A 13318-nucleotide genomic window follows, 5' to 3' on the forward strand; every position below is an offset into this window, starting at 1 on the left:
CATTGTGATTTATTTTTTCGAGGTTACATCAAAAGTTTGTACCCCTACTTCCCATAATTCCTTCAATTCACTTACAAGGGGCATTAGGTACACATCTATATTCTGTCCTGGTGCACTCAGACCAGGGATAATCAAGCTTAACATAAAATACGGTTGTTTCATACATATCCAGGAAGGCAAATTGTAAGGTACTAACATTACCGGTCAAGTACTGTGACTAAAGGACATGTTCCTAAAAGGATTGAAGCCATTTGACACTAAACCTAGCCTCACATTTCGCGGGTTTGATGCGAAGATTGGGTAACGTGAATCGAATGCCTTCCATGCTTTTCCATCGGCCGGATGCCTCAACACACTGTCTTTTGTATGGCCTTGAGCGTGCCACTTCATATGTGGCGATGTATGATGTGACATAAACAACCTCTGTAGCCTTGGTGTCAGAGGAAACCAACGTAACACTTTGACCGACTTTTTTTTCAAACTTTTTGTCGACCCATCTTCATTAGTTAAGTCATCCTTCCACCTAGACCCATTGCAAAATGTACATTTGTCCAACTTTTCATTTTCCCTCCAAAACAACACACAACCTTTGCGACAAGCTGATATCTTCTCATACTCAAGGCCCAAATCCCTCAAGTACTTTTTCGCCTCGTATGTGTCTTTAGGCTAACTTGCATCCGGATGCATCAGCTCATTGATGAATTCGAGCAACATGGAGAATGATGTATTGCTCCAACCGCCCATACACTTAATACTATATAGACGCACAATAGCTCATAATTTGCTATGTTTTGTGTTTCCGTGGAGTGGCGTATCAGCACCCTTTAGCAATTCTTCTAACTTATTCGCCCCCTATTAGAGTCTTCAATTTCAGCATCCACAGATTCGACTTCGGCTTTAACTCTCACTTGAGACCCACCAGCTTCTACACAAACATCGTGCATCGCAAAAACGTCATTAAGCATGTCTTGCATCCCACTGGACCCCCCATGTAGTGGAATGCTATCCACTTGAACCGTTCTGTGAGCTTCATATATTGCCTCGTTATCGACGGGAGGGACAAGTGATTCCCCATGCATTATCCACTCAGTGTAACCCTCAATAATCCTGGCACCTGACGTTAAATGGGCAAAACTGGACCATGATTTGCCCAACAAACACTTCTTACAGGGGCACACAATGACCCATTTTCTCTTCGAATGTTCATGTGCAAATTTCACAAACGCCATAACCCCGCGAATATACTCTCGCGAACTTCTCAGCAACTTCATCCAACTCTTGTCCATCTTTCTAACTACATCACAAAATAGTCCAAATATTTCAAGATAAGATACCTCAAGAGTACTTATTAACTTTTAAGAGCACAAAATTTCAAGATAGTCGATATAAGTATATTTGGACCATAAATCCCATCCAAAAATTGTAAATTTGTTAATCCTATCATTAATCAATTCAATTTTTTAGTAGGGTAATTGAAAAAAAGAAAAGATAATAACTGGCTACTGAGATGCTAGCCACCCATGACATGACTAAGGCAAAAGAAGGAACTCTTCTTGTGTTTTGTTTCTCTTAAGTATTGTGTGATATATTTGTATTCAATATACTTCCAAGCCACATTTTCTAAGCTAATAATTGGGGGGGAAAACCAAAATGATTCTCCAGAGTAGCAGAATTTCTTGATTTGGGTGTTGAGGTAATGTACACTATGACCCAAAAAATAAAGATAACGAACATTTTCTTTATGGATTTGAATTTTGAGGCCTTCACATGTTAATTTGCCATTCCAAGCTAAAAGCTTAGGTTTTTTGGTCTCTTCAGTGGGGCATAAGCATCATAGTGATACAACTTGTGTTATTACTCTGATGTGGCAATTTCTTATTGGAGGGCGTAAAGTCCATATAGAAATTATTCTCAATGTAAATATCTAGGTAATCTTAAAATTATCTTCTTTTTGATTTCGGAGATTGGTTTTAACAATACTTATAATCGAAAAAACTCACCTAATAGATGAATTTAAAACCGAAAGAGTTAATACTATGTGAATCAATCTATCAATTAACTAGATAATAAATTTTTATCAATACTCTAGTAAAAAATTGTGGATACACTTTGGAAATCTAAATGATGAGGCACATTATATATGTTCACGTGCCTACTAGTCCTAGAAATGAAACTTGATCAATGATCAGCTTGAAACTTGTAAATCATTGAGCACCATGTTCACATTCTCTGTATGTGGAATGAATCTCTTTGCAGTGATTGGAATGAAACTTGTATTCATGGAGAGGTCGGTTTTAAGGTTATATGCATGCTTTCTTATTTGGAAGATGAATAATAGAGTTTTGGTGGATCCAAAGCAGAATTTTGAGTAGCAAATTTTGTGAAAATCCAAAATACTGCAACATTTATATTTGGCCAGTGGTAGATCCTGATTTGCAAGGTTTTTTGTCAGCTTAATATAATCGGTTCGATGATTTCAACTTGTGGTTGCAAATAATATGATTTGACGACATCTACTATTATTATCAAAGTTACATACATATGAAAAAGAAACTATAAATTATCGAAGTTACATACATATAGATGTGTGTTTAGGGGCCCTTATTTTTTTTTCTTTTTATTTTTCCGCTCAGAGTTCATATGTTACAATCTTAGAGGGCAATTCACCAACCTAATTAAAGTCCATAATATGCAAAAAAAACTGTTATGGACTGTTTCAAAATTAGAATTAGGTTATGGACGGTTTTAAAAAAACCGTCTATCTATTTATAGACGGTTAGCTTCAAACCGTCAGTAATTTCTAATTACGGACGGTTTGAAAAAAACTGTCTGGAATTTTCTAATTCTGGACAGTTTTATTCAAACCATCTGTGTTTTTAAGGAAGGTTATATTAAACCGTCCCTATTTTTTTTTTTACGGTTTCAAAAAAAATGACTGTAATTTTTTTTTTCTAAACGGTTTTAGAAACCGTCTATAAAAAAACCGTCCAAAAATCCAGTTTTTTTTTTTTTTTTTTTTTTGTAGTGCAACGGTTGATCACAGACATTGAGGTTTGATCTTGGCTACCATACGTTTGACACTTGCCAACTCTTCCTGTTGCGCTGCATATTTGGTATTTTGCTCTTCGCTCAAACAAGAAGGTCATGTCTAGTTGTTGTCCTTGCTAGATTTTAGGTATCAAATTTTGTGGGTTTTAATTATGTATTTGAACTTGAATTCTGTTGTTCTTGTAGCTGAATTTAATTTGTAAGTTGTTGTGAAAATTTGAATTTGTATTTGCACGGACTGTTGTTGGTACCATTTGGACTTTGGTTTTGGATATTGGATTTGGATTTGGAAATGGATTTGGATTTGGATATGGATGATGTTGCAGGTTTCATATTAATTAAATTTATATTAAAAACAAAAAAAAAAATTCTGGACGGTTTGGGCCCAAACCATCCAGAAAATTTTATTTTTTGTCCAGAGCAATTCCAGACGGTTTGGGCCCAAACTGTCTGGAAAATTATTGACGGTTTGGACCCAAACTGTCCACAAATAATTCAGGATGGTTTGAGCTCAAACCATCCATAACCATTTCTGGACTGTTTGGGCCCAAACCGTTTGTAATTTATTACGAACAGTTAAAAAAAAAATCGTCCAGAAATAGTTCTAGACGGTTTGGGCCAAACCGTCTGGAATTGCGGATGGTTTGGCCCAAACCGTCCGGAACTCTATTTAGTGACATATTCTCCTGGACAGTATAAAACCGTCCAAAAAAAATCGTCTGGACTTTTTTCCATATGGTTTTTTGCAATTTCTGGATGGTTTCAAACCGTCCAAAATTGCCAAATTTTCTGTAGTGCACTCTTGATCCGGAAGGAAGAGAGAGTGGAGAATCCTAAAACCAAAAAAGGGGTGTGCTCCCAACAATAGACTCAAAATGAAATTAAATAGTGCAAAAATACATACAAGGGATAGGAACTAGGTCAAACAAGTGACCCAATCTTCTTAAAAGGCCGCAAGGTGATTACATAAACAAAAAAGGCACAAATTAAGGCAAACCTATCTGAACCCTAACATAGAAGCAGCAACAACCATCGAAAGGAAGTTGAAACATTAAATGCACTATCTAAGTCCGAATCAGGGGACTGAATAAGAGAGACGGACCAATGATAAGCAACATTCAACGCCCCTTTATTTGCATATGTTAAACCCTAAAATGTGTTGTTAAATAATGTGTTATTGTGTTTTAGTGTTTCAACTCTTTTGTAGGTCCTAATTGGAAACAAGAGCAAAAATATGTAAAATTAAGCCTAAGATACATCAAGGTTAAAATTGAAGACATTTAAAGTTCAAGTACTCATGCCAAGAAGAGGAAAATCGATCAAGTATAATAGATCGATCGAAATTTCCTTGCATGAAAAGTCGATCGATCGATTTTGCAGTTGAACTTAAAGCGATTGATCTATATTCGATCGATCGAAATTTCCAAGGAAAAATAAATCGATCGATCGACTTCGGATATTTCAGAAAGATCTTCAGATGTCGGCAGATTTTTGTGTGGCTCAATTTCATCCTCAAGTTGTGCGGTTCTAATAAGATGTTGTCACCATCCTTTTGTGCGGCTGAGAGTGATTGAATAGGCTAGATTTGTTGTACCAAATTCTCTATAAAATAGAGGATGGACGTGAGTGAAAGAGAGAGAGAGAGTTTTTAGTATTTTCCTTCGTTTTAGTTTTTGTGCATTTATGTGATGCACCCTCTCTTTCATATTTTCCAGATAGCTTAGATTTAGGGTATTTTACTTCTGTAACTTACTTTAATTCCGTCTTTAGTTAAGTAAAGTTTGAATCTAGTTGATGCAAGTGTTCTTTACATCTTCCAGCAACTTCTTTCTTCTTCTTTTTCTTGTTTGCTTCATTTTATGTTTAATACAACTCTGGAATCCTAAAATTCCAGAGTTTTTAGCTAGTTTCTTTATTGCTTTTCTTAGATTTTCCTTCCTTTATTTTCTGTTTTTGATTATTCTTAGTAGTTAGTTTAGATTCCTTCATTAAATTAAGTTGTTTTTCATTTTGTTAATTTAATTTGTAGTTCCTATACCTCTTAGAGAAATGGGTTCTTCTTCTCCTATAAGAGAATCTCATGTCTCTATGAGTAGCTAATTTAGTTGTAGGGTATTGATGAACTCTTTCTAAGTGCCATGGTTTGATTGTAGTATTCTTGGATTTCCATACAAGTGTAATGATTACATAGCCTAGAGATAGTTATGTGATGGTGCTTATGACATAATTTATGTGAACTTGATAAACTCATACTAGGGAACATATATTACTCCACACTCTTTTAGTTTTATTATTGCTTAGATGCTTTTTCAATTGTAGTATAATTTTATGTGGAGGTTATGTGCAACACTAAGATGGTTTATACTTCTTCCATAGATGTGTATGCTTATTAAAAGGTCTTATAGTCCATACTAGGGAGCATGAATCATTCAAACCTAGATATTAGTTGAATAACTATTGTATAAGTAGATGGATTATCATTGCCTTTAAACTAAAGTAATTTCATGTTGAGATCGTCGTGTGATTGACAATCATTACCTGCTCGTATTACACTTGTTAAGGAAATCCGGGAGGAACATAGTATGCCATGTGTATGAGGATTGAGTGAAATCAATGCCATATACTTTAGTTTTTCTTAAAATCTCCCCATTTTAATTGTTTTAGGTCATATTAGCTTAGTGATAAAACCAAACAAATCATCTCTTTCAAAATTAAATTAGGAAACGTCTGAAGTATTTCATAACTAAACAACCCCCAATCCTTGTGGTACGATACCCTCCTTAGTCCTATTATGCAAAGTCTCGTACTATTGCGAGTGGTTATAAATATTAAAATCCACGTAGTTGTGAAAACCGATTAAGTTGCAAAACCAAAATTCCTTATTTTTAATAATTGGTTTGATAGCTACCAACCAACACAAAGATCGAATTAAAAGTCTCCACAACGGGATCTGACTAAGAAAATACAGGGGTACAAAAACCCAAAATAAAAAGTGACTAAAACACAAAAGAAAATTAAAAAAAAAAAAAACACAACAAAACAATTACCAAACAGTAGCAGCAGCTGGGGCACAGAGAGTGGAACATGCTGACCGGCGCGTGGGACACATGCTTCAGGGAGTGGATCTCACGCACCAGTGCATGGTGGCATTTAGATCAAACTTGATTCTTTTTCTTTTTCATCCGAATCATCACTATTTTGGAGCCAAGATCTGAATGGAACTCTACAAGGAGGCATGTTAGCAGGGGGTTGGAGGATACTTGTCTCAGCAGTATCTCCATTTTTTACAATAAAAGCAGCATTCATGCCCCAAGAAAAATGTCGCTCCAAATGGCAATGCCAAAACCACACACCTGCCAAATATATTCACAATAAAAAGACCACAATGTTTCGAGTCGAAATAAGTTTTAAGCTTACGTCCAAGCTATGCCTCTAATAATAATAATAACATCAACAACAATAACTATAAAAATATTAATAAAAAAGAAATAGATAAAAACATGGATAGAACATACCAGGATTTTTTGCTAGAAATCTGATGGCAAGCCATCCATTCCTAGGAACAGCAAAGGTATTCACTTCAGGTGGATCAACTAAATTAAATCCTTTTGGGTCGGTTTTGTTGTCAAAATTCCCAGAACCCATTCCAACCACGAAGAAGCTATACCCATGAAAATGCATCGGATGATTTGCCCCACCTCCGATCAAGTTGGTATCCTGAAAAAGTATCTCTACTGCTTCATTATAATTCAACACTTTCACCTTAGTGCCTTGCTTTGTTACTCCACTATAATCTTCAGTGTCATCAGATGTAAAGTTAAAATAAGAAGGGGGCTCGTCTGGGAAATCTGTAGTATAAACCCCACTAATGTTCCTGCATTGAAGTCTCCATTTTTATATCATTTTTAGCATATATAATAGTAGGATATATACTTTGAAATTCGTTCAGTGACCCGAAACAACACATAAAGGTGGGTGAATACGTGGATTTCTAATAACCTCAATCAACAAAAATATAGTATGATGAATGCATTGGACTTCGTGGAACCCCCATCAGGTCTAAGGTTTGAATACCCCTAGGTGCAAACAATTCTTTGGAACTAAGCCCGTTACAAAGCTAAGTCTTACCCGATTCGTGTGGGGGGCGCCTAGCACAAGTCAGGGGTTGGTACACAAAACGACCATTCATTGGGAGTTATCCGTGTGTGTGTGTATATATTGCAACCACACATAATATCACCAAATTTAAATAACAAGATTAAAGACAACAATTTTGATGATGAAGTGGAAAGATTTGAAGAGCTCTTTAAAAGTAAAACCACTCTAGAACAACGAAACCAAGGAAACCAATTTATTATAGAAGATTAAACATACATTAATACATTTATACTTATAAGACCTTTGTAGTTAAAACCTTATTAATTTGTATCCAACAAACAATCCGTTTGCCTTTTACCGTAGTAGATCCAGAACTCTGGCCAATATTCTATTTATTCTCCCCTACCACGCGAAACTTCGGTGGCGTGAAAGTTTTTGAGAATTTGTTTGGTTTATTAAACTCTAAGAGACGTTATGAATTAATTGAAATCATAAAGATACAATAGATCTCTCTTAGCTCCCAAAATAATTGCCTCAAGTACCTTTGAAAATCATGCATAAAGATGCTTATATAGGCCTTGAGAAAAACTAAAGTTTAGGTGAAAGTCAGTTTTTTAAGCCATAATGAGAGGAGTTGGCATTCATAGGGTTAGAGTAGCGCGTTTGAATGCGTTCTATGCTTTCACATTTTCTCGATGGTGGCATTCAAATGTTGTACAACCGTTGTTTCAACCAAAGTCTTGGGTCTAGCCCAATAATAGATCGTGTTTGAACCTTCTTCGATTGGCTTGTGACCAAGCTTTTTAGTGGCTCTTGAGACTTGTGATTGAGGCTCTGGAGTAGGCTTGTAAACTACTTTACTTCTTATTCGTTTGAACTTGATGCAACCACCATTGCGACCAAACGTATTGGGAACTTGAATTTCTAAAATATTAAGATCTCCGTCTCCTGTGACCAAGACTGCCATCGAAATTAACGGATCTCACTTATTTTCTTAAACTCTAAGCATAAAATAAAGTCCTAACTGAACAACCCATGCAAAAGATGGAAAAGTCGTTGCCTAAAGTAGTTGTTTATTTTTAATTAGAAAAATTTTCAGAGAAATGTTATAAAATAATTAATTGTACAGATAATTAAAATCTAAATTTATTCGCCCACAAAACCTAATTCTAAGTTCACTTCCAAAGGAAATTGTTTGATAACGAGATTCAACTCCTAAGGGCGAGTTGAACCGGCACGAAAATGAAACGTGTATATATATATAAATGCTTGGTTGTGGACCAATAATGTTGTTAAAAAAATTAGGGTACCACTACACTTTCTAATATCTCTCACATTATTGATTCATATAAGCAAGGTTGGGATAGGAGATTGTATAACCAAGTATTTCTCATATATATATATATATATATATATATATATATATATATATATATATATTATACTATTGTATTCTACATGACAATAGTTTCATGTGTCATTTTAATCTAATATCATATATATATATATATATATATATATATATGAAACTGAAATTGCTATGTACTCTCCACAAAAATATATATATATATAAATCAAAGGAGGCCATGGGTGTATCTTATTTGTCCACAACAGAGTTGATCGATTACTACAGCTAGAACTAAGAAATTTTACGAGTATTAATTGAAAGAAAACTACAAAAGTTTGTTTCTATATATAGAATATCTATGTAGAAAACCTATTTGAAAGTATGCGTCAATCAAGTTAACATTATTGGGATGATAATAAGGAGATGCAATATTCGTAGCAGAAGAAGGGAATGCTTTGAAAATGCATACTTTTTTCTTCGCAAAAATGAGACAGCATGTTTAATAATAAAATGGAAGAGGGTAAAGAGGCAAAACCTGTAGTATGCGAGCAGTATATCAGTACTTGTAGGATTAACCCAACTTATATTATTCACACTTGTAGCGAACAGATAGCCATATCGATCTCCTGCCTCCTCACATGTAGTGTTTTCACAGGGCAGGTCGCTCATTGAAAGTGTTATAAACATTCGGGTAGTTATGTTTAAGGGGACGTTTACGGGGTGATCTTCGCTTGCTAAGCTCCGAATACTACTTGTAAAGCTTAAGGAAGATTTTAAATCCTTGTAAAAAGGAAGCTCACTAGGAAACAAAGGAGATTCTAGGAAAGAATAGTTTCCTTTGTATTGGAGGATTGCGGTGGCATTGACGTGGTCGAAATTTGTAACTCCGGGATTTTGGCTCCAGAATTGTCGAGCAGCGATATAATAGTGCCCAAGAGACTGATTGGTTGTGAGTAAGATATCCATTGTTTGTCCCGGGCTTATAAAAATGTAATTGGTGACTATTGGTTTGATATAATGCCCATCCATTCCAACAACTGTGAGGTTGTGTTGGGCGATTGCAAGGAAGAGTTCTGCATTAATATCTGCATTGATTACACGAAGAAGATAGGTCTTGCCGTAACTAACCATCCAACGGTATGTTGTTTCTGCAACATTAACAACGTACAAAACGTAATGTTGTTAAAAAATGGTCAAACGAAGAAGCTAGGTGCATGAGTTCAGGAGTATCTCAAAATCTGATAAACATACCTTTGGAGCATGCACAAAAATCTCCAGGTTCACCGTTTATGGTGAAAGCATCTGAATGCGGCAAGTCATCACCAGTTTTAAGGTCCGTATCAACCACGACGTGTAAATCGTCAATGTACCAGGACCCTGCATGTTCACCGAAACTGAATCAGATGTATGTTGATGTGATATTATTCATTTAAATAGGCCACCACTCACCTTTTCTTTTTCTTTTGTATAAGTACGTAAGCTTTAATGATTTAAAAGAGCCAGTAAAATTGATGCATACAAAAGACTATGTAGTGCTCCAAATTTTAACACATAAAATATAATGTCTTAAATTATATTTTAAGACCTAATAATAAAACAAAAAGATATATATATATATATAAATAAATATATTAGTTTTGTAGGATCCACACCATCACCCCTGTGTACAAATTTTAATTTAAAGGTTGATTTTAAAAACATGGATGGGAGAATACAATAATAGCATTTTATTTCTTCTTTCTTTTCTTTTTTTTCGAATTTCTAGAGATGTACGTTTGTCTTATTATGAAATTTTTGGTCTCATGTATGGTAATCTCAAAATTTCTTGGTCTGCACTCCTGTCTGGGTCTACTAATGGTAACTTCTCCTAGAAGTCAAAAAATATTTAAAATGAGAGGGAGGGGGGGTGTGGGGGAAGAAGAAGAAAAACATAAATTTCTTGGTCTCCTGTTTGGCTTTAAAGACCCATACAGCCATACCAGAGACCAATAAATTTTCAGGCTACCGTCTAGTAAGAAACCGAGAAAGACCAGAAACGAAAGGGGGGAGTGCAAAATTTTCTGGGTAGCCAAAACAGAGCGACAGATGAGGAAAAAATAATAATAAAATAATAATAATAATTAAAAAAACAAAACTCATAAACAAAGAGAAAGACGGACGGAAACTGATTCATAAGAGAGTAATATTTCTTGCATAATTTTTATACAATTTTAATTATTTTTTTTCTTAATTAATAGATTTGTTTTTTTTTACATATGGACCGTAAATATTAAATGGTTAATTTTTTTTAAAAAAAATTATTAAAATTGTATAAAAATTATGTAAAAATTGTACAAAATAACATCAACTCGACCCAACACCAGTAAAAAGTCACGAGAGAGTCAAGTGTGCAGTCCAGGCGTCCAGCTTGACAAATAGATTTGGAGAAATGATCCCTACACTCATTTCTCACAACAGTCCCACAAAAAGCTGACGTGGCTAGTAATATTTTATTATTTTTTTTGTTTTGTTTTCTTTTCTTTTTGCAAAAAAATAATAAAATATTACCAACCACATCAACTTGTTGTGGGGCTGTTGTGAGAAATAAGTGTATGGATCATTTCTCATATATTTGATTTTTTTTTCTTTTTAATGGCATGACGTGACAGTGCCAGGTCAGAGAGTATAAAGTCGGGTGTGTTGGATGGGTGTAAGTAAGTCTAGCATCCCTAAAAAAAAAAATATATATATATATATATATAAAGCATACCAAGCACAAGGATCTCTTCTTCGTCTGGCTCGGGAAATGGACGAGTAGTTCCATTAACAGGCAAGACAACTATGGCACCATGAACACTGGCACGTGTCCACTCGCTGTGAGCATGCCACCAGATGGTTCCTTCCTCGTCAGAAAATATGACTTCGTAGGTGAAGTTTGATCCTGGTTGAATGGGACATTGTGTGACGTACTCCGGGCCATCCGACCAAGGATTTCTTGGGTTCTTAACACCATGCCTATAATAACCATAATATATATATATATTAATCCATCCCTTAATGGTATGCTTTAGAGAGAGAGAGAGAGAGAGAGAGAGATTACCAGTGAATGGTCACCCCATAATATCCTTGGTTGTGAACATTAACATACACGGTGTCCCCTTTGGTAACCCGTATAACTGGCCCTGGAAAACTGCCATTTACAACTAACATGCTTTTTGTGGAGCACAGCCGTGTGAAGTTTTTCTCTGTCAGCTACAAAAGAAGAAAAAAACATTTAGTACTGGTCAATTGTTGTAACAGACATAATCTAATGGAGAAAGCAGCTACAAGATAGGTAATGCAATGGTACTGGTTCTAGGCTCTAGCGAGGAAAGTGCTCAGTAGAGATTTACCAAAAAGTCATAGAAATGGACATCGCCTTGAACCATGCGAAAAAACAATCCCACAAGAAATAGAAAGCTCGGAAACATTATCATGGTATATTTGTTACTGAGATTCATTTTCGGAGCTTTTCAAGACTCCAAGTCTCTGTTTCTTTCCTGTATCATATTCACCTCTTAGATTGAGTCCCTCTTAAATAAGCAAACATTCAGAACTGTATGTCAGACGAGACTCGTGATTATATATATCAAACAGTCTTCGATCTGCTGGGCTCCCCTTCTAGTCAACTCCCGCAGATATAATAAACAATATAGACCAAACACTTTTTTAAAACAATGGTTAAACTTACAAGTTTAGAAAAATGCTACAATTACAACTCTCACTTAATTATTGCACAACCCTAAGGCACATTAGGGTGGGACTCATTGTGTGGGCCCCAAGGCACATTAGAAGTGATTCCCATTTTTTTTTTTTTTTTTTGATAATTTGTAGGGTTGCCTGAGTCACCCCTTTGGGCCACATGGGAGTGGTCGCTATTTTGATGATGCCACGTGTTGCTGACGTGGAAATCCGTCAGTGTTGGACAAAAAAAGGGACGGAGGTACCATCTTCGTCTATTCTCATTTCTCATAGTACGTACAGGTACCACTTATGAAAAAAAAATGAAAACGAAATGAACAAAAAGTGAAGTTTTTAAATCATAGGAGCAAAAATGTATTTAACCTTTAAAACAATAAAAAGATTCATGGAACTATTATATATGGTTCAATAAAAAAATTATCAAAAAAATAGATACAAAATGACTTTAAAACCTATTGTATCAAAAAGTGTGTACGTGAATATATATATATATATATATATATATATATATATATATATATATATATATATATATATAAACATATTTTTATTGCGGATTATGATACCCAATCAATTGAATGTTTGAATATATATATATATATATTTATTGCGGATTATTGCCCACCATTTCACTTCGGGCCTATAATATGATACCCAATCAATAGAATGTGTTTCTTGTGAATCAGGACAAAATGTTGGAGATAGCCGGCCTAGAAACCAAGAGTATGTTAACATGTGTTTTGGCCTGACATAAAATATTATTTTAAGAATTTTGTGTTTTGAATTTTTTATTAATAATTTTATTTAAAAAATAAAAAACAAAAGACAGAAGCCAATTGGTCATGCTTGTCACCACTTTATTTTATGTTCTCAACTTAAAAACGATAATAAACAACTCAAAATGAAAGGGTGGGCAAAATAAGAAATTATTTTCATTTTTACGTCACGTTAAAACACATTTTTAAACTAAAAATAATAACAAACATAAATGGATGAGAGCCTAGCTCGTAGACAGTCATTACCAATGAATAGTAACCCCATAGGATCCTTGGTTGTGGACATTAACATAAACCGTATCCCCTTTGTGAACCCGGCTTACTGAAC

General features: G+C 34.9%; 1 protein-coding gene across 1 annotated transcript; it reads right to left on the reverse strand.

Annotated features, from left to right (window-relative positions):
• Positions 1 to 5909: 5909 nt before the first annotated feature.
• On the reverse strand, positions 5910 to 12004 carry LOC133865437 (putative laccase-9). The gene is made up of 7 exons (XM_062301847.1): positions 11866 to 12004; positions 11574 to 11725; positions 11244 to 11488; positions 9746 to 9871; positions 9030 to 9642; positions 6564 to 6922; positions 5910 to 6401 (listed from the first exon to the last, which is right to left on the reverse strand). Exons 1-7 carry the CDS (start codon positions 11971 to 11973, stop codon positions 6199 to 6201), a joined length of 1806 nt encoding a protein of 601 aa, XP_062157831.1. The 5' UTR covers positions 11974 to 12004; the 3' UTR covers positions 5910 to 6198.
• Positions 12005 to 13318: the final 1314 nt, after the last annotated feature.

Source organism: Alnus glutinosa, chromosome 4, assembly GCF_958979055.1.
Source record: "Alnus glutinosa chromosome 4, dhAlnGlut1.1, whole genome shotgun sequence".
NCBI classification, from domain to species: Eukaryota; Viridiplantae; Streptophyta; class Magnoliopsida; order Fagales; family Betulaceae; genus Alnus; species Alnus glutinosa.